This window comes from Heptranchias perlo, chromosome 1, assembly GCF_035084215.1.
Source record: "Heptranchias perlo isolate sHepPer1 chromosome 1, sHepPer1.hap1, whole genome shotgun sequence".
Classification (NCBI taxonomy): Eukaryota; Metazoa; Chordata; class Chondrichthyes; order Hexanchiformes; family Hexanchidae; genus Heptranchias; species Heptranchias perlo.
The window spans coordinates 124,681,084-124,702,475 of record NC_090325.1 but is presented as its reverse complement, the minus strand read 5'-3'; the positions used below and the strand labels follow the sequence as shown (position 1 = coordinate 124,702,475).

Genomic DNA, 21,392 nt, shown 5'->3' with positions numbered 1-21,392 from the left:
TGGACACTAAGGGATATGGGGATTGGGCAGGAAAGTGGAGTTGAGGTAGAAGATCAGCTATGATCTTATTGAATGGCAGAGCAGGCTCGATGGGCCATATTGCCTACTCCTGCTCCTTGTTCTTATGTTCTTAAAGTTATTATTATCCAAATATTTTTCATGGAGCAGTTACCTTTTTAAATAGGTCGACCTAAAAAGAAAAACCTCCACTGCATTCACAATTTTTAAAAGATGTTGAAGAGCTCCCCCAGTGGCTCATTAAATTTATAAAGTAGCTAGTTGAGCCATGGGGACCCCAGGAATAAACCAGGCCTGCTCCCCAGTGTGTGTGAAAGCTGACCGGTGGAGGTAGAAGCATTACATTCAGCCTAGGATTAAAAGGGTTCCAACTCCTGATCCTTGTCCAGCTATCCCTATTGGAAGTACACATGTGAACATCAGGTGAAAACAGGATCAGTCTTAGCTGTGAATCCCCCAATGTTTGAATGTCCTGCTGATGCTTAAGCATCAAATTTTCAATTGAGCTTCACCCACTGGGGCCACGTATTAGGAATTCAGCAGCGAGATGAACAGGCCCCATGGGATTTTCCTTCCATTAAAATCAATGACCTCCACACCCATATTTCCGATTTGTGCTCCCCAGTGGGTAAAGCTCCACACACACATAGAATTAATCCTTTACCGTCTAAGCTCAGGCTTGAATATTGCCCACTTAGATGAGGTACTGGAGGTTGTTCAGCACCTGTAGAACCAAATCAAGGAGGCAATGTCTTTGGGAGAAGAGAAAATTAATGAGTAAACAGAAAATGAAAAAAAAATAAAGAAGGCCTCAATTGCAAACTTAAAACTATTCTTTCCCCTCCCAAAAAATGCGCTCACATTCTCAAGTAAGAGAAAGATAAAAGTATATTTTCTGACCAGTAGCAATAGTGGGGATGGAACACAAAAGCTATTTGGCAGTCATGAAGTATTCGAGGACAGTTGTGGGTAACAGCAGTGTTATAGGACATTTAAAAGGAGCACACTGTTTGAAAAAAAATCCTTTTTTCATCTTCCCTGAAAAATTGTGGTATGGTGCATATTTTGTTTAGGATAATTTTGCACAATTAAAGTGCATGCTTTGTTATAGGTATCTATCCTGAGGTCTAACCTTTCCAAAGGTCTTGACTGCCGCTGTCTCACAAATGGGATCTACTTGTTAAGAAAAACTCAGCTTCATTGGGTTCCTTGTTCCTCGAGCCCAAGCACGCTGTGCCCACTCCTTCCACCAGATTACCGTGATTTTTCTCCCCCTGTTAAGATCTGTGAGACGATTCACTTGGGTAAAGTGTCCAGCCTTGTTGGTGTTCTCCCCAGTGTCTTGGCCAATATTTATCCCTCAACCAATATCACTAAACCAGATATCTGGTCATTATCACATTGTGGGACCTTGCTGTGCGCAAATTGGCCGCGTTTCCTACATTACAACAGTGACTACACTTCAAAAGTACTTCATTGGCTATAAAGTGCTTTGGGATGTCCTGAGGTCGTGAAAGGTGCTAAATAATTGAAAGTCTTTCTTTCTTTATGGAGTCATTCTCATTTAAGAACATAGTGGTGCTATGGGGTGAGCTTTAATCAAGATGGAAATCTGAGTGAAAAGAAACATACACAGTGGGGTAGATTTTGACTTTGTGCGATATTGTAAAACGGGTGATAGCGAGTCGGCAACCAGTTTTGCATCTCTCCCAATTTTTATTTACATTGAAGTTAATGGAAATAAAAATCAGGAGAGATGTAAAATGACTTGCTGATTCAATATCACACTAAGTCACAAATACCACTGGGGTGTCCTGTCCCACCCTAAGGAAGTCGACCTACTGTCCAGTGGCCATAAAGCAGCACGCAGTCATGGAAAACTATTGTTGGAAAGATTCATTGAACTGGAACGAATTGATTCTCAAATTCCACAGAACTGAAGCAATGGCTTTTATGTTAAAAACTGTCTAAACTTAATTACCGAAAGCTTCCAAAATGCAATGCTGACAAAAAAACTCCAATAATGACATCCAGCTTAGTGTTGTATGGAAAAAAAAGACTAGTGTGCAATCATAACATTATGAGAAATGTTTTTTAATGTGGTTTTTGTGGAAGACTCAGTTTAGCATTTACTGAAGAATGTGCCTGCACAACACCATTGGTGGAAGGTGGTTATGCAATGTGTGAGAATTTGCAATTGGCCCATTTAACTATGAAAGTAAACAAGGGATAAGTGTTTATTCACAGGGGATGGGGAGCTTGACACAAACAAACCTAACTGAGGGAGTCCTGACCCTGGAACATCACAACATCGCATGGCTTTTGGAGTTGTGCCAATGGGGAACTGACAAGAATCTAGCTAAAAATCAACTGTACGTCCCATGGTTCAAGAAAAGGGCTGCTGCCCTTACTTCCCTGTTTTATTGCCCTTTCTCTCCTGTTTTATTGCCCTTTCTCTCATTGAGGTAAGGCAATTGCAAGTTCCAAAAATGAAGATCAATTTAATCATTGGGCAATGTCTCCTCACCCTCATTTTACAAAAATTGGGAAGTGAGCTTAGAAATTACAATTGGTGGTATAAGAGAATGAACAGCTAACAGGTTCAGGACATTCCTCTATTGACTGTTTTAATGCAGCAGTTATCCCATTTAATTTAATTGGGCCTAAGTGCCACTCTGTGGTATTCCCTCCCTAAACATCTCTGCCTCTCTTCCATTAAGTCCTTCCTTAATATCCACCTCTTTCATCAAACTTTTGGTCACCAATCCTAATCTCTCCCTCTTTTTGGCTCAGTACCATTTTCCTTATGCCATTGTGAAGTGCCTTAGGAAGTTTTTCTACTTAACTTCAATGGAAATAAAAATTGGGAGAGATGTAAAACTGTAAAGTACAGAACAATATTAAAGTGGGGCGGCTCCATAACTATGGCCTCGATTTTAACCCCCCTCGCCCAATGAGAATGGTGCGTGGGAGGGGTTAAGATCAGGTCGAGTCCACTTACCGGCCTGAGGCTGCACTGTTCCCGCCCAGCAACATCTTACCTTCATCGCCTTTGATGTCTGCTGAGGCTCTGGTCGGCCGCTGCAGGCAAGCGAAGGCCTCATTTAAATTTAAAAGTCATGGCCTGATAACATCATCAATCCGCGATGTGATTTTAACGATGAGTTGGGGAGAGAGGGCTCGCACAGTTTCAAACCTGACAGCCGAACCACGGCGCGAGGTGCCGACTGGCCAAGAGAGGAGAAGGTAAGTTTTATAGAATTACTATTGGGAATTCCTTGTGGGTCAGGAGGAGCAGGAGTGCTCTCTCCAGGCCCCGCAAGGAGTTCTTGGGCCTCTCCAGCCCCGGCCTTGCCTCTCCCTCCGCGCACTGGCATCGGCCGCCAAAGCCCTTGCAAAAACACACACGTAGGCCTCGATTTTAACTGGGGGACGTGCTCGAGATGGGCAGTGGTGCAGGTGGGAGGAAAACCTCCACTGGGATCTGAGCGCGAGACCTGGGCCATTTTAACATCTGGGCCAAATTTAAATAAGGTAAGACAGTCTCCCCCCCCGCCGGCCCTGACATCAGCCCTCCTGATTTCGGGAGGGAGTCTGTCTTACCTTATTTAAATGTGGCCCAAGAGTTAAAATGGGGAAAGCAGGCAACTGCCCCCCACAGAGCACTAGTCAACATCCTGCTGCTTATCCAGCCCGGACCACTCTACCCATTATAGCATTAGGGCATTGGTTTACATGGTTATGTGGAGTCAAGTGGGAAGAATGCTAACTGCAGCAAGAAGTCTACCACTCCAGGTTTTTTCATGAGTCAGGTTGGTTGGTCAATTGTGGAGTACTGTGGACCTGCCTGGATCAGATATTGAATTATACAGTGTGCCGCAGAAGGTTGGTTTAGTTTTGAACTTCTATCACCAGGTGTGTCAGTTCGGAGTTGCTTCGACCCCAAAGATAGCCTACCTCCCCACCCCCTACTTTCCACCACCCCCCCCCCCCATAACAGGATAATCTCCAGAAGGTTGTTCGACAACTGACAAGTGCGGGTTTGAACCCTCGCTGGATGGACAGCTCCTCATGAGTAGCATAGTGAGCAACACAACTCACCATAAAATAAGAGAGGGCATTGCTTCCATCCTCCTGACCACACCATACCCTATCAAGCTGTGATTTCACCAGATGGAATTACAGAGCTTCAGCAGCATCTGCTTGCCTTTCTAAAACCACATTGTGGTAGTCACCGAATCCTGAATGTGTTTCCATGCTTATGTAAATGAGGAGTCAATTGCTTGTTTTAGGCCCTGTCTGCTAAATTGGATTCCAATGAGTGGAGGAGGCTCTGGGCCTGCTCCACTCAAGATTCTTCAGCGGTCGTTCCAGCCTAAGTAGCAACCTCCACCAAAGGGCAAATTTTATTAAAACAATCTTTCCTTTAGAGCCAGGAGGAGCAGAAGTGCACCCCCTCCCACCCCGACTTCACAGTACTTGTGATCGACCTCCACCATGCTCCCCTTCTATTGCCAATCCACCCCACCCGGGACTTACCCTCGGGCTGCCGCAGGCAATAAACAACCTGAAATTTGTCTACTTAAAATGGGCGAGCTGCCTGCGGAGTCATGACTGGCGTCAACAGCTCAACCAAATAATAAAGACTCCTGGTTCAGGAGCCCACTAATGGTTATGCACCGGAGAACAAGCCATAACCAATTTCTGCCCTTCAGAATTTTCTCATCACCCATATGCCTTCAGCATGCACAGTGCAGTTTGTGAGGTGCCAACCACCTTAATGTTCAGTCTGAGATTCAATCAACAACCGCTTCTAGTTTTGACTGTTCTCATGTAAATTGGCTGCAGTGTGAAATTGACCCCTGGCATCTGCAAGCAAGCGACAGCGGGCATCAAAGCCAAGTCCTGTCCTCGTACATATACCTTCCATAAGAGCTGCTGGATAGCAATCAGGAAGAGGAAACCTGGTCGATTCCCCCCCCAACACAAGATCACTTAATTCAGCACAGATTAGGGATTGAACCTAGGACCTTCTTAGCCTGTATGGCTCGTCTACTTATTGAATAAGTATGCTGAGCCATCAGTATAGCTCTCAAACTAACTCAAACTTTACAAGACTTATATGATGTCAGAGATGGTGGACCTTGGACATTACACATATACATTAGAACCTACACAATGTGCCCTAAATAACATACCATGTTGTTTTTTTCACTAATAATTCATGCATTACTTAACAGTAATTCAATAGTAGGAGAATGGGAGTCATCTTGTTATGCCTAAATTTCTTCTGTGATGGTAGCAATTGTTTTGTTGTACTCCATCTTTACTCTTGCCACTTTTTTGAGGTATTCATTCTTCTACAACTGCCCTTGGGATCTCTTTTCATTTTTGAAATCTTATTTATTCTTTGAGTAATTATTGCTCAGGCTTTTTGATGCCCTACAATTATCTGCATTATGATTAGAGGACCCATGATTTCATCTTTTCTTAAAACATTTTTTTTCAATTCCCTCCTTTCCTAAAAGCTGATTTTCATTCGCCTGACGTTAGGGCATTGTTTGATTTTTGCTAGCAACTCTTGGATACGTCACTCTCAAGACCATTCTTCATAAATATTGGATGTCTGCAGACAGTATTTGTTGCCCATCTCTAGTTGCCCCAAGAAGGTGGTGAGCCTTCTTACAACTCAGTTGCTTCCTAGGCCATTGAGAATCAGTCATCTGGTATGGGACTAAGTAGGGGTAGCAGAGTCCCTTCCCTGAAGGACATTAGTGAACCTGTTGGGTATTTACAACAATCCAGTAGCTTTCAGTGTCTTTTTTCTTACACCAGCCCATAAATGCACTGAATTGATTTTCATAACTAGCCATAATGTGATATGAACCCACAAACCTCTGGGTTATAAGCCCAGTACCATAACCATTACACTGCCTTACCCAACATATGCTGACTGGTTAATTCCATGCAGGACTTGCCACACTGACCATCCTTGAATCCTTTTAGCTGTTTGGCAGTGAGTACTGGGATTAGCCCATTTATATCTAACCTCTGTAGGCATTTTCTTTCTCTAAATCACGACACAGTTAGAACCATTAAAGTTGAACAAAACATCTTTATTTATAGCTTGTATATGATCATTGAGCAATACCTTATTTTTCATGCCAAGCAGTTTGGAAACAAGTTTATACAACTTTTCAAGTAATCAACAAAATCTCAGGTCAGGCAAGTACTTGACTGAACATTCTGGTTCATGCTGGTTCCCAGCTATTTGTCCTTCCTGAGACTTGTGCTCTTTGTTAAACTGGAAAAAATAAAATCCCATATTACAAGTTAGTGCAATTTGCTCAGTTAATTCAGATATAAATAGTGTCAGCACTAATTGGTTATGGAGTAATGACACTGTCGTAAACTTCACCAATTTATTTGTTAACTTACAACCTGAAAGAATGGGCCTTTCTAAGAAGCCAAAGGTCCCATGTTTATTAATGATCCTGCTCCTATTAGTGCAATGGTAAAGGCAGTTTTCTCTTTATTGCACAGAATACAGTCGCCCTGACATACTTGTGGAGCTAACCTGTGCAAACATTACACTGACCATAGCTTGAAGTCCCTCGGCTGGTATGTAGCTATACAGCTCTTCTCCACAGCGGGGCACTATTGAGTGGCAAAGAATACGAAAAAGTATAAATAAATAAGTACTATTGTTTTTGACAATGCATTCCCAGTTCAGCATAATACAGGCCATTGGATCGGAAAGAAATCCAAAGATTTCTATGCATTTATATCGTACAATATACTTGAAACAAAATTAAAGCCAATCGTGCACAGTTCCCTTCAACATGTTTGTCAGTCCTTTCAATGACTGTGTCACTCTCACCACTCCAGTCCTTGTGTCGCTGTAATTATAGAAGTACCATATTGGGCCTGCCCTTTTTGTTGGTCCTTGAATTCTGGAAGTGCGTTTGTCGTTGCAACAAAGAGGTTGCAAAGTGAATGTGGATTACTCCATTATGGCGAAAGAAGGGGGGCGCATTGTGCTCAGTCAGTAGCCAGCACCAATCTCCCGGCATGTCTGCTGATCCCAGCTGCTTACAGTTTAGTTACGCGTTTAATCCAAGGCACAAAGGCAGAGACTCTTGTGTAGACACCTGGGGTATCCTTCACACCACAGCCGTGTCCCCAGGAGGTCACGCCAAATACTACCCAGCGTCCTGCTGGTCTTTCACACATCAACGGTCCACCACTATCTCCTTGACAGCTGTCTACTCGTTTGTGGTCCAGTAAGTTTCCTGCACAGAGCATCCTCCCTGTGAACCTCTGCTTGTAGCGCTCCTCGCATCGTCTTTTGGGAAGCAATGGGATGGCGGCTTGCTGCAGGGTCTTTGAATAAGCTCTTCCTACAGCAGAGACAGAAAGTCATAATTAATCTTTAACTTAAGTTTCTGATATACCACACCTGTAGCCAGCATTTAATTTAACAATGGAATACTCCAGGCTTTCTCCTGAGGTTGGCAATGGAGAAACGCTCATGCTATTTAATTTTTAAAACATTGATTTGTAAGCAAAATAAATTTACATTTTTAATAGTGGATGGCCTCCTGATCACGGTTGCTATGTTGGTGGCATTTCTAAAGCCGGGGAATGGAAACGCAGGCCTCTAACATTCCATGGGGGTTCGCTCGGTCTTCCGCTGCAGCTCCGGAGGGAGATCGGTATAACCCCAAAAGAAACGGTCCAAATGTTGTTTTCAGACGTTTACGCCATTTCATTGGTGGTTCCATTAGTCTCCCGCTACAGTTATGGTGGGAGACTGGTAGAACTCCAACCGAATTGCAGAGCCAATGGGGTAAATCTTAAACTAACCCACACATTGGGAAACTGATGGGATCGCGTGTAACGCCGGTTTTACACCCTGCCTGATTTTACTCTCCATTGAAATCAATGGAGAGCAATATTGGGTGGGATGTAAAACCAGCGTTCCACCTGATCCCATGGGTTACCCACCTGGCAAGCTAGGTTAAAATACCCCCACTTTCTTCACCTAGTCTTATGCCCACTACTCGACTGAAAACAAACAACAGCATAGGGTGCTGAGAGGTTAGTGCAGAAACATCACACTTTCACAGTACAGCCTCAAAAACACCATGAAAATGGGTGGGTTTGTGAAGTGGAAAATTTCATACTAATTGTGGAGTGTGAGTGCCCCTTTTGTGGTTGGGGTTAAGGCGCACGTTGGTTAAAAATTCACCGGTCCTGAATCCCTGCGGGTCTCTCACAATCTCCTCTTCAGTGCAAAATCAGCAGAACCACTGTTTTCAAGCCGCATTCACTATTTCTCCAGTGCTTTTACTGATCTCCCTCCAGAGAACCCCCACGGAAATCACAGACGTTTATGTCTAGTGATGTTGCAAATGCATTTGTGAAAATTCTAAAAAGACATATTTATGATTTCTCTAGAAATACTGAACAGACAAAATCTTCATGGACACATTCACAATGTTGTTTCATATAAGCCGCCAAAGGAATTCTTACACCCTTGTCAGGGTAGAGTGGAGGAAACTTTACTCTGAATCTGAGCTGTACTATACCTGACTTGGAACTGGTTGATTCTGACACTGGATAATAAAAATGGAAAAATGTTTCTCTTCCCCAGCACTGATACCCTCTCAAAAAAAATCACCACAAAAAAAACCTTCACTGAGGAACGATCTGTTCTCAAATTAGAAACAGAGACAAAGGATATTTTCTCCATGAAGTTTCAATATCTGGGCCTTACCCTGGAAAATGTTGTAGAATTTCCATAGTAATTCTGACAGAAGATCGGCGGAAGTCCTGCAGAAATGGCGTAAAAGGCCATTTATGCCTTTTCTGCACCGTTCCTACCGATCTCCCGCTGAAGGTATGGCAGACAATCGGTAGAACATACATGTAAATTCTACCTTTGTGCCTTAAAAATATTGCTAAGCCCTTACAATATTTGAAAGCTAATTTTCTGAGTCAATACACAGCAGGACCAGCCAGCAGGAAACTTTTCTCAGCTCATATGCCCCAAATTAGCATCAAGCTGGGTCTAAACCATTAAATTTCATTTGTAAACAATTTTACAACACCAAGTTATAGTCCAGCAATTTTATTTTAAATTCACAAGCTTTCGGAGGCTTCCTCCTTCGTCAGGTAAATGTTCAGGAGCTCCTTGAAGCCTACGCATTTATACATATAGAACAATACATGGTGTTTACAGACTGCCCCTGCAACTGCCCGTTGCCAAGGCAATCACCGTGTTCAGACAGAGAGGTGTCACCTGCAGAACCCCCGAATACACATTCAACAAAAAAACAAACAGGAAAAAAAAAACAGAGAGAGGCAGAGACATCCGGAAGGCAGAGAAAGCCAGCAAATGACCCATTATATTAAAAACAGATAACATTTGTTCGCTGGTGGGGTAACGTGTAGCGTGACATGAACCCAAGATCCCGGTTGAGGCCGTCCTCATGGGTGCGGAACCTGGCTATCAATTTCTGCTCGACGATTTTGCGTTGTCGTGTGTCTCGAAGGCCGCCTTGGAGTACGCTTACCCGAAGGTCGGTGGATGAATGTCCATGACTGCTGAAGTGTTCCCCGACTGGGAGGGAACCCTCCTGTTTGGCGATTGTTGCGCGGTGTCCGTTCATCCGTTGTCACAGCGTCTGCATGGTCTCGCCAATGTACCATGCTCTGGGGCATCCTTTCCTGCAACGTATGAGGTAGACAACGTTGGCCGAGTCACAGGAGTATGAACCATGCACCTGGTGGGTGGTGTCCTCTCGTGTGATGGTGGTATCTGTGTCGATGATCTGGCATGTCTTGCAGAGGTTACCGTGGCAGGGTTGTGTGGTGTCGTGGACGCTGTTCTCTTGAAAGCTAGGTAATTTGCTGCGAACGATGGTCTGTTTGAGGTTGGGTGGCTGTTTAAAGGCGAGTAGTGGAGGTGTGGGGATGGCAATAGCGAGGTGTTTGTCCTCATTGATGACATGTTGAAGGCTGCGGAGAACATGGCGTAGTTTCTCCGCTCCGGGGAAGTACTGGACGACAAAGGGTACTCTGTTGGTTGCGTCCCATGTTGGTCTCCTGAGGAGGTCTATGCGATTTTTTGCTGTGGCCCGTCGGAACTGGCGATCGATGAGTCGAGCGTCATATCCCGTTCTTACTAGGGCGTCTTTCAGCGTCTGTAGGTGTCCATCGCGTTCCTCCTCGTCTGAGCAGACCCTGTGTATTCGCAGGGCCTGTCCATAGGGGATGGCCTCTTTGACGTGGTTAGGGTGGAAGCTGGAAAAGTGGAGCATCGTGAGGTTGTCCGTGGGCTTGCGGTAGAGTGAGGTGCTGAGGTGCCCGTCTTTGATGGAGATTCGTGTGTCCAAGAAGGAAACTGATTCTGAGGAGTAGTCCATGGTGAGCTTGATGGTGGGATGGAACTTGTTGATGTTATCGTGTAGTCTCTTTAGTGATTCCTTGCCGTGGGTCCATAGAAAGAAAATGTCGTCGATGTATCTGGTGTATAGTGTTGGTTGGAGGTCTTGTGCAGTGAAGAAGTCCTGCTCGAACTTGTGCATGAAAATGTTGGCGTATTGGGGTGCGAATTTGGTCCCCATGGCTGTTCCGTGTGTTTGGGTAAAGAACTGGTTATCAAAGGTGAAGACATTGTGATCCAGGATGAAGCGGATGAGTTGTAGGATGGCTTCCGGAGATTGGCTGTTGTTGGTGTTGAGTATTGATGCTGTCGCAGCGATGCCGTCATCGTGGGGGATACTGGTGTATAGTGCCGAGACGTCCATCATGGTGAGAAGTGTTCCTGGTTCAACTGGTCCGTGGGTACTGAGTTTTTGTAGGAAGTCTGTAGTGTCGCGACAGAAGCTGGGGGTTCCCTGTACGATGGGTTTCAGGATGCCCTCGATGTATCCAGAGAGGTTCTCACACAGGGTTCCGTTGCCTGATACGATGGGACGTCCGGGTGTGTTGGCTTTGTGTATCTTTGGGAGGCAGTAGAAGTCTCCCACGCGGGGATTACGTGGGATGAGAGTACGTAGGATGCTTTGAAGGTCTGGATCGAAGGTCTTGATCAGTTTGTTGAGCTGGTGGGTGTGTTCTTTGGTCGGATCTGCGGGTAACCGTCTGTAGTGTTCCTGGTTGTCCAGTTGTCGGTATGCTTCTTTGCAATAGTCTGTTCTGTTCTGTATGACTATGGCTCCTCCTTTGTCCGCTGGTTTGATGACGATGTTGCGGTTGGTCTTGAGAGCGTTGATGGCGTTGCGTTGTGCTCGGGTGACATTCTGGACTGTCTTCTGAGTGCGGCTGATGAATCTGGCATTGACGCATTTCCTGACAGCTTGAGCATACATGTCCAGCTGAGGGCAGCGACCCTCCGGAGGAGTCCAGTTTGACTCTTTCCTCTTCGGTTGCTGTACCGCGGATCCCTCTGTCTGCTGTTCCGGATCGTCGATTGTCTCATTGGGTTCGCTGCTGAAATCTTGGGGTTTGTGGTAGAATTCCCGGAGCCTCATTCTCCTGATGAATTCCTCTGTGTCCGCCGCGAGACTAGTGGGGTCCATTTTGGTAGTGGGGCAGAAATTGAGCCCTCGGCTGAGAACTTCGATTTCGTCTGCTTGAAGGGTGTGGTCGGATAAATTGACAATAGACTTCCCTGTGGTTGCAACCGTGGTACCAGGGGAAGCTTGGTCGTTGCTGGTGGTGATGCCGAGTTTCTCAAGCTTCCTGCTCTTGGTTTTCTTGCCTCGTCTGTTTGGCGGTATAACGTAGCTGGTCTGCTATGTCCTGAGTACAGGTTGAGAGTATGGACTCTATCTTGGTTTCGAGGTTGTGGCGTCTGCTGTAGAGTTGGTGTATGAGATGGTTGCGGAGTGTGCGAGAGGTAAGGCGGCAGAGTCTCTCAGCGTAATCCGAGTTGTATGTGGACCTGAGTGGGTTCGTGATCTGGAGTCCTTTCGGGATCTTGTCTGCTTTCTTGCAGCTCTGTAAAAACTTGATGTCTGTGTCTAAATGCGCGATCTTCTTGGATATCCTTTCCACTGTGAGCCGGCAGTTTGTGGTGTCGATGGTAGTCATGATGGTAGTCATGATGTGACGGTTACCCGCAGATCCGACCAAAGAACGGGCAGTTGCAGGGGCAGTCTGTAAACACCATGTATTGTTCTATATGTATAAATGCGTAGGCTTCAAGGAGATCCTGAACATTTACCTAACGAAGGAGGAAGCCTCCGAAAGCTTGTGAATTTAAAATAAAATTGCTGGACTATAACTTGGTGTTGTAAAATTGTTTACAATTGTCAACCCCAGTCCATCACCGGCATCTCCACATCATTAAATTTCATGTTAGTCTATGGGTTAACTGGATGGTGCACCAACAATACGCCCAGAATTATGAGTCTCCTTGGGACTAAAAATGAGTTGTAGAATCAATGGCAATTACTACAATGTTGGAGAAGGCTGCACAATTTTTCAATATATGTAGATAGGGTAGTATTTTATTCTAAAGTACTTCTCCACATTAAGTCCTTCACCATGCAGAACTACGGTTTGAATCATGAAGAGTAAAACAGGAGTAAATGAGAATGATACATTTGAATTCTATGCTTCAATTAAGTCTTCCTTATAATCATATAGTCATAAATACTAAACAAGACTTCTCATTTTGTACTCACAACTTTCCAGCTTAAAATAATCAAAACGAGGAACTTTACTCCCAAATATTAATCTCCAATAAATTCATTACAAATCCCTGAGGCATAGGCCTGGAAATTCATTGACAGGCGTGAAACGGGCGCCAAGCATCCGATATGGCGGGTAGTTTACGCACGCACATTCCACACTGAAATTGCCCCGCCGCCATATTGGTAAAGGTTAAGTATAGGCGTCCAGGGCTCGCACCAGAAACAGGCATTATGCATATGCAAATAGGGGGCCTACTGCCAGTTCCAGGACCCTTTCCTGAAATTGGGATGCCCTGAATGCAGCTGGCACCGGTCCGACTATGTTCAGGATAAGCTAGTTTACATACAGCTCAACCAGCAGTCCTTAAAGAGACCACTGGAGGCCTCCACCAAAAAGACACAGTTAAAAAAAATACCTGAATGTGGGGCAGTAACGCTTCTCCCAGTTCCACAGCATGTCCCGACGGTCGGTGCTGACCACAGCTCAGTCCTCTAACGAACGACTCCTATTCCTCCCGATTGCCTCCCTCCCCTTCTGATTGCCTCCCCCTCTCCTGATCGCTTCCCACCTCCCAATAGCCTCAGATCCCTTCCCGAGAGCTGCTGTCGGCGACCCGGCGGCCCTACGCCAGTGAGCTGCCTGGAGACGCACAGCAGGCATCCACAGCTCTGCAGTCTAATTTAAATGAGACCCGAGGCCCAATATCAAGTATGGCCTAGGCCTACCTGTTCCAGCACAGGGATCGTTCCCTGTGTCCAATTCATGACAGCAGGTCCGTGTTATTCAATTTCACCCCTATAGTATGTCGAAGGTTTGGTTTCTCAGTGCAAAATATTTAGAACATCAATATATTTGAGAAGAGGAAAGAATAATTAGACCCAACCATCATTTTTTTGCTTCATCTCAACCCAATTTGCCAACTTTCTCCATATATTCCTCAGTCAGTTTTTTCCCAGAAATATATTTGGTTACCTTGTCAGGAAAGGCTGAACAGGTTAGGGCTGTTTTCTCTAGAAAAGAGAAGGCTAAGGGCGGGGGGGGTGGGGGGGTGCTGATAGAAGTCTTTAAGATAATGAAAGGGCTTGATAGGGTAGATGTAGAGAAAATGTTTCCACTTATGGGGGAGTCAAAAACTAGAGGTCATAAATATATAATAGTCGCTAATAAATCTAATAGGGAATTCAGGAGAAACTTCTTTACCCAAAGAGTGGTAAGAATGTTGATCGCGCTACCACAAGGAGTAGTTGAGGCAAATAGCATAGATGCATTTAAGGGGAAGCTAGATAGCACATGAGGGAGAAAGGAATAGATGGGTATTCTGATAGGCTCAGATGAAGTAGGGAGGGAGGAGGCTCATGTGGAGCATAAACGCCGGCATCGACCAATTGGGCCGAATGGACTGTTACTGTCCTGTAGTCTCATTGCAACTTGATGTATTTAACCTGACTGCGTTAGTGTTGATCTTCAACGAATGCCCTGTTGACTGTGGATGATAAACATACCGATTGTAAATGGAAGAGAATCTCTTACCCCGTACACATTGGAGACTTAATAAACCCACAGTGATTTATAAAGTTTCCAATGTAAAGAGTCTAAACAAAAGCATTCTGGTTAGAAAGATCACCCAATGTCCTCAGTTAAATAATAGTTTTTACACTGCAGTGTAAACCTGCATCAATATTAGTGCCAGTGTATGTTTCTCTGCCAGAAAAACATACACAGGCAGGAAGTAATGGTTTATACAAAAATAAATCACCGAATGACATGAAGTCTCCCAGCTCATTTTATAAATTATATATATGTATGTATGTGTGTGTGTGTGTATAATATAATGTGTATACACACATATATGTACAAATATTATATATATCCGTATGTGCTCGTTTGAATGTATTTTTTGTCCATTTATGCCAGTTTGCTGTGTGGAAAGAATCAGAAAAGAGCTGTGCTTGAAACGTGAAATGAGATGATGCAGTAAAAGCTTAGTGATGTCAATTGTCAGGCTGGGCAAGACGAACACAGAGTAAGAGTTTTGTGGAGAGAGGTATCAGAAGAACAGCTGAAATGGTGATAGTGGAAGCAAGAGAAATAAAACTAACGTGTGTCAGAATGAGGCAAGAGACAGAAACAACGGTGAGAACTATGTGCAAGACCGAAAGGGAGAGCAGGTCATGAGAAAAAAACAATAGCACATGTGGCCATGAATAATTACTCAAGATATAAGCCTAAGCAGACCTTAGTCATGAAAACAGTCTTCATTGGGAGGGTCCATTTGCTGCAATCTGTGAGTTAAGAGTACTAGATATGTTTCCAATATTTTAGCTAGAGTGGAGTCGATGTTCAGGGATAAATGCCAGAATTTGCTCTTTGCAAATCGTACAGGCTTGTCACTGGCATAAAAAATACCAATAGTCCAAGTGCAGCTATTTTGCTGTTTTGTTGCACCATAATTTAAATATAAAAATATATTGCTGTCAGCACAGAAGTGTGCTTGTGACTGAAAATTTGCATCCCTTGGTAAACAAAGGACTAATAGACATCTGGCTTAAGTTCACGTTGAATAGAACAAATGTAAAAACATATTTCAGAAAATAACAACCACCCCACCACCATCAATATATGGAGTAGTTTCCTCTCCCCAACCCTGACACACAGCTGAAGGCATGATTCCAGTCATGGGTAGGAGAAGAGGAGTTTTTTAATCTTAATGAACAATTCATTGATAAGGGCTATTTGTTTCCCTCCTAAAATAGACAAGATTGGAAAATTAGAAATGGCCAGTAATTCTGCAGCCAAGCCCTACATCCTGTTAATTGTATCCATGTGATTTACATCAATTAGTGTTAATTGTATTCAGATGGTGCATACCAATTGGGGACGCGCTTGTATCTATTTATAAGAGAGCTGATGTAGGGTGTCTGTTGTGTGGATTTCTGTGAATAAAGCCTTAGAGGCAATTGAAGACCAGGCTCTCTTATTCTATTCGTCACCACCTGACTATCCAATTTACAACACATCCCTCACTAATGCCCTGATTTCATTGATCTACCCATGTGGGTAGCAAGCCACTAACGTACGTTCGTCAAGTGGAAAATAGAATTATTTGACAGAGGTGAGGAAAACCCATTGGAAAAATAGGGACATACCATTCACAGGAAAATCTTGGTCAAAGAGCCTACAAGGGTAAATGTTTGTGGTTAGCACTTCCAGTGCACAGCTGCACGCACTGGGAGCAGGTATCAGGAACTCGAGTGCAGATGCAATTTGTGCCTCCATGATTTTCTGTCCATTAAATTCCTGATCTGCGCTCCTGACTCCTGGATCTTTGTGCAGGGAACGTTAAACATGAAAATTTAGCCTATGGATTCCAGTGCTCCATTTTACAAATGGTTCACAATTTTGAACCAGGGAGATGTTTACTGCTAATATATACACTTTTTTAATTCAATGTTCATGAATGTCAGATAATTCTTTGTTTCTGGAAAAAGACACAATAACTTCCTGGTCCTGTGACAGTCTATATTGCTCCTCGATATTTATTTGATGTGGTTTGTCAGATTCCTAGAATGTATGTTCAGCTTTTATTGTCCAAAAGCTTTCAAACCAGGTGCCATGAATGGGGAAATTTGCAGATTTCAACACTATGGTGTGAAACTCCGATGCAGATGAACTTTAGGGAAATGAATGGCTGAGCCAGGTGCAGTTTATTGAACACTGTAATTACAATACCAACATCCCTGACAAATAGCCAGTCATTTCACCTCTGCATAGTTAAGAAAGGGTGGAAGTTTAAAGAGAAACCTGAGTAATTTTATCTGTATAATTGTACCTTATTGATGGTCTGTGATTAACCATTGTAGTGGTTCTAAAGTATACATAAAAGTATTTAATAGAAACTATCAGTCAGGTGAGTGAGTGTTTATTATTACATCCCAGGATACATATGGAATATTCTGATGTCAGTGAGCTAAATTGCTGTTTTTAGCATGCACCAGTCGACCTCTGGTGCTGTTGTACACGGGAGGGGGTCATTTTAAACCCCAAGGACGGGGGGGGGGTCATTTTAACCCCCAAAGACAGGGGAGGGGGTCATTTTAACCCCCCAGGACGAGGGGGGGTCATTTTAACCCCCAAGGACAGGGGGGGTCATTTTAACCCCCAAGGATGGGAGGGTCATTTTAACCCCCAAGGACGGGGCAGGGGCGCATTTTAACCCCAAAGACAGGGAGGGTCATTTTAGCCTCCAAGGATGGGGGGGGGGGGTCATTTTAACCCCCAAGGACGGGGGGGTCGTTTTAACCTCCAAGGATGGGGGGGGGGGGTCATTTTAGCCTCCAAGGATGGGGGGGGGGTCATTTTAACCTCCAAGGATGGGTGGGTTAGGGGCGGGTGGGAAGGTATAAATTGTAAAAATGTAAAACCCGTCCCTAAGTCGCCTCCAACCCACAAACTTCCAGTTTCACCAGAGGCGGGTCAAGGAGCAGGTGACCAACCCGCTCTCAGGAAGCGGGTCGGTCAGTAAAATCTTTGAAGGAAGCTGCGGGCTTCCACCTTAATAGTTTTTTTTAACACCTGGGAGCCAGGATTCCCGGGCCTCGTGATTCTCGCCACTTCAGAGGAGGTGAGAAGGGCCAGATCAACAGGTAAGCTTGTGGGCCAGGAGAAGCAGGAGTATTTCCTCCAGGCCCAACAACCTTACCTGCCGCGATCCGACGCATGCGATCGGCCAACCCCTCGATGTCTCCAACCCCTGCCGCCCCCCCCCCCCCACCCTGCCTATGTCCGACCTTCACGATGTCCGGCCCTCACGTGTCCGACCCCACCACCCCATACGTTGTCCGAATTCCACCCCACTCTGTGTTGTCCTCCTCCCCCCCCCGTGTGGTCCGACTTCCTCCCCCCCTCCCTCTGTTGTCCGACTCCCCCCCCCGCCACCCCGTGTTGTCCAACTCCCCCCCCCGCCGTTGTCCAACTCCTCCCCCTGTTGTCCAACTCCTCCCCCTGTTGTCCGACTCCGCCCCCAGTGCTGTCCGACTCCCCCCCCCCGTGTTGTCTCTCCCCCCACCCCGTGTTGTCCGACTCCCCCCACCCCGTGTTGTCCGACTCCACCCACCCCGTGTTTCTGACTCCCACCCCCCACCCCCCGCCGATGTCTGACTCCTCCCCCCCACGATGTCTGACATCAAAATCGGCAAGACGTCCGGGAAACCCATGCTTCCCGGCTTCCCGTCTGTAAATCCTCCCTCTTCCTCTGTCCATGGCTTGGAGTAAAAATCCAGGCTCGAGAGTATAACCCTCAGGTGAAGTGGGGTTTGAGGGAGGGGATAATCGGACCAGAGTACATCAGATATAATTCAGTTTGCACTTTAAAGACATATATTCTGTCCTCATTTTATACAATGTTTTGATTTTATATTATCATTTATAGTTTAGATTTGTTTAAAACAGAGGTTTCTCTGCAGTAAAGGCTTCGGAGCTGGGAGAAGCAAAACTGAGACGCTACAGCAGGGTTAGAGGCTGAGGCATAATTGGATGAGGGCAGGCAGACATAATTAAGTCCCCATTTTAAAGTGACACATTCTGTCCTCATTTTGTATAATACTTTGACTTCATATGATAATTTATAGTTAAATTACAAAACTATGGCAATTTGGGAAACGGAGAAGCAGAGTTGGTTGAAGCATAGGGGCTTCTCTGCACTACAGGCTGAGCACCAGGGAGATATAAAGCCGAGGCACTACAGCACAACTGCTGGTGGGAGGGTGTAATTACACTGTGACAAGTTTACGTGGGCAATTTTCATTACAAATGTGGACATAAGAATTTATAATGGAAAAAGCTGGCAACAGGAAGTAACATAAGAACATGAGAAATAGGAACACGAGTAGGCCACACGGCCCCTCGAGCCTGCTCCACCACTCAATAAGATCATGGCTGAGTTTCTACCTCAATTCCACTTTCTTGCCCAATCCCAATATCCCTTGATTTCCTTAGAGGGTGATTTCAACCCCCAAGAACGGGTGGGTTGGGGGCGGGTGAAAGTTGAAAATAGTTGTTTTTTGGGTCGCGACCGTAACCCGGCTTTATTTCCGGGTTTAACGTTGGCACGGAAAAGTACAGGCTTCCCACTGGGAATGCAAAGTCTGAAAATTTGGCGGTTGCGACCCAAAAAAACAACTATTATCAACTCCCACCCACTGCCAACCCACTCGTTCTTGGGGTTTAAAATCACCCCCTTAGTGTCCAAAAATCCATTGATCTCAATCTTGAACATATTAACGACTGAGCATCCACAGCGCTCATCTCAGTCCGAAATGGCTGACTCCTTATCTTGAGACTATGACCCCGAGTTCCAGACTCTCCAGCTAGGGGAAACAGCCTCTCAGCATCTACCCTGACCTTTCCACATTATACTCCATCTGTCACCTTCTCGCCCACTCACTTAACCTGTCTATATCCCTTTGCAGCCTCTTTGCGTCCTCCTCACAGCTTACTTTCCCACCTAGCTTTGTACTGTCAGCAAACTTGGACACATTACACTTGGTCCCCTCATCTAAGTCATTGATATAGATTGTAAATAGCTGAGGCCCAAGCACCGATCCTTGCGGCACCCCACTAGTTACAACCAGCTAACCTGAAAATGACCCGTTTATTGCTACTCTGTTTTCTGTCCATTAACCAATCCTCAATCCATACTAATATATTACCCCCAATCCCATGAGCCCTAATCTTGTGTAACAACCTGTTGTGTGGCACCTTATCGAATGTCTTTTGAAAATCCAAATATACTACATCCACTGGTTCCCCCTTACCTACTCACTTGTTACACCCTCAAAAAATTCTCATAGATTTGTCAAAACACTATTTGCCTTTCATAAAACCGTGTTGACTCTGCCAAATCATATTATGATTTTCTAAGTGCCCTGTTACAACGTCCTTAATAATAGATTCTAACATTTTCCCTACTACTGATGTCAGCCTAACTGGCCTATAGTTCTCTGTTTTCTCTCTCCCTCCTTTCTTGAATAGCGGTGTTACATTTGCTACCTTCCAATCCACAGGGACTGTTCTAGAATCTAGGGAATTCTGGAAGATTAAAACCAATGCTTCTACTATCTCTGCAGTCACCTCTTTTAAAACCCTAGGATGTAGGCCATCAGGTTCAGGGGATTTGTCGGCTTTTAGTCCCATTAATTTCTCCAGTATTTTTTCTTTACTAATCTTAATTACTTTAAGTTCCTCACGCTCATTAGGCCCTTGGTTCCCCATTATGGTTTTTGTGTCTTCTACTGTGAAGACAGATACAAAATATTTGTTTAACGTCACTGCCATTTCCTTATTCCCCATTATAATTTCTCCTGTCTCTGCCTCTAAGGAACTCATGTTTACTTTTGTTAATCTCTTCCTTTTTATGCACTTTTAGAAGCTCTCACAATCTGTTTTTATATTTCTTGCTAGTTTACTCCCATATTCAATTTTCTCCCTCTTCATCAATTTCTTGGTCATCCTTTGCTGATTTCTAAAATCCTCCCAATCCTTTTGCAGACAATTGTAAACAATTTTACAACACCAAGTTATAGTCCAGCAATTTTATTTTAAATTCACAAGCTTTCGGAGGCTACCTCCTTCCTCAGGTGAACGATGCGGAAATGAAGTCCTCGAAATGAAGTCGCATTTATAATTCACAGAACAATGCTGGTGATAACAGACAGTTTTTTCAACTGCCCGTTGCCAAGGCAATCAGTGTGCAGACAGACAGGTGTTACCTGCCAGGTCTCAGAATATACAAATCACCAAAAAAAACAACAAACAAAAAAAAACAGAGATAGAGAGGTAGAAACATAGAAAAGACAGCAACTGACCCGTTATATTAAAAACAGATAACATTTGTTCGCTGGTGGGGTAACGTGTAGCGTGACATGAACCCAAGATCCCGGTTGAGGCCGTCCTCATGGGTGCGGAACTTGGCTATCAATTTCTGCTCGACGATTTTGCGTTGTCGTGTGTCTCGAAGGCCGCCTTGGAGTACGCTTACCCGAAGGTCAGTGGCTGAATGTCCTTGACTGCTGAAGTGTTCCCCGACTGGGAGGGAACCCTCCTGTTTGGCGATTGTTGCGCGGTGTCCGTTCATCCGTTGTCGCAGTGTCTGCATGGTCTCGCCAATGTACCATGCTCCGGGGCATCCTTTCCTGCAACGTATGAGGTAGACAACGTTGGCCGAGTCACAGGAGTATGAACCATGCACCTGGTGGGTGGTGTCCTCTCGTGTGATGGTGGTATCTGTGTCGATGATCTGGCATGTCTTGCAGAGGTTACCGCGGCAGGGTTGTGTGGTGTCGTGTACGCTGTTCTCTTGAAAGCTGGGTAATTTGCTGCGAACGATGGTCTGTTTGAGGTTGGGTGGCTGTTTAAAGGCGAGTAGTGGAGGTGTGGGGATGGCCATAGCGAGGTGTTCGTCGTCATTGATGACATGTTGAAGGCTGCGGAGAACATGGCGTAGTTTCTCCGCTCCGGGGAAGTACTGGACGACAAAGGGTACTCTGTTGGTTGCGTCCCGTGTTAGTCTCCTGAGGAGGTCTATGCGATTTTTTGCTGTGGCCCGTCGGAACTGTCGATCGATGAGTCGAGCGTCATATCCCGTTCTTACTAGGGCGTCTTTCAGCGTC

The 21,392-nt window shown here is 45.0% G+C and overlaps 1 protein-coding gene across 1 annotated transcript in view; it reads right to left on the bottom strand.

The window, feature by feature from the left end:
- Positions 1-6,115: 6,115 nt before the first annotated feature.
- Positions 6,116-21,392, bottom strand: part of prss12 (serine protease 12) — a 145,738-nt gene continuing 130,461 nt past the window's right edge. The window contains exon 13 of the mRNA XM_067990925.1: positions 6,116-7,418. Within this exon, the coding sequence (XP_067847026.1) occupies positions 7,111-7,418 (308 nt within the window). The 3' untranslated portion in view covers positions 6,116-7,110. The remainder of the gene's footprint in view (positions 7,419-21,392) is intronic.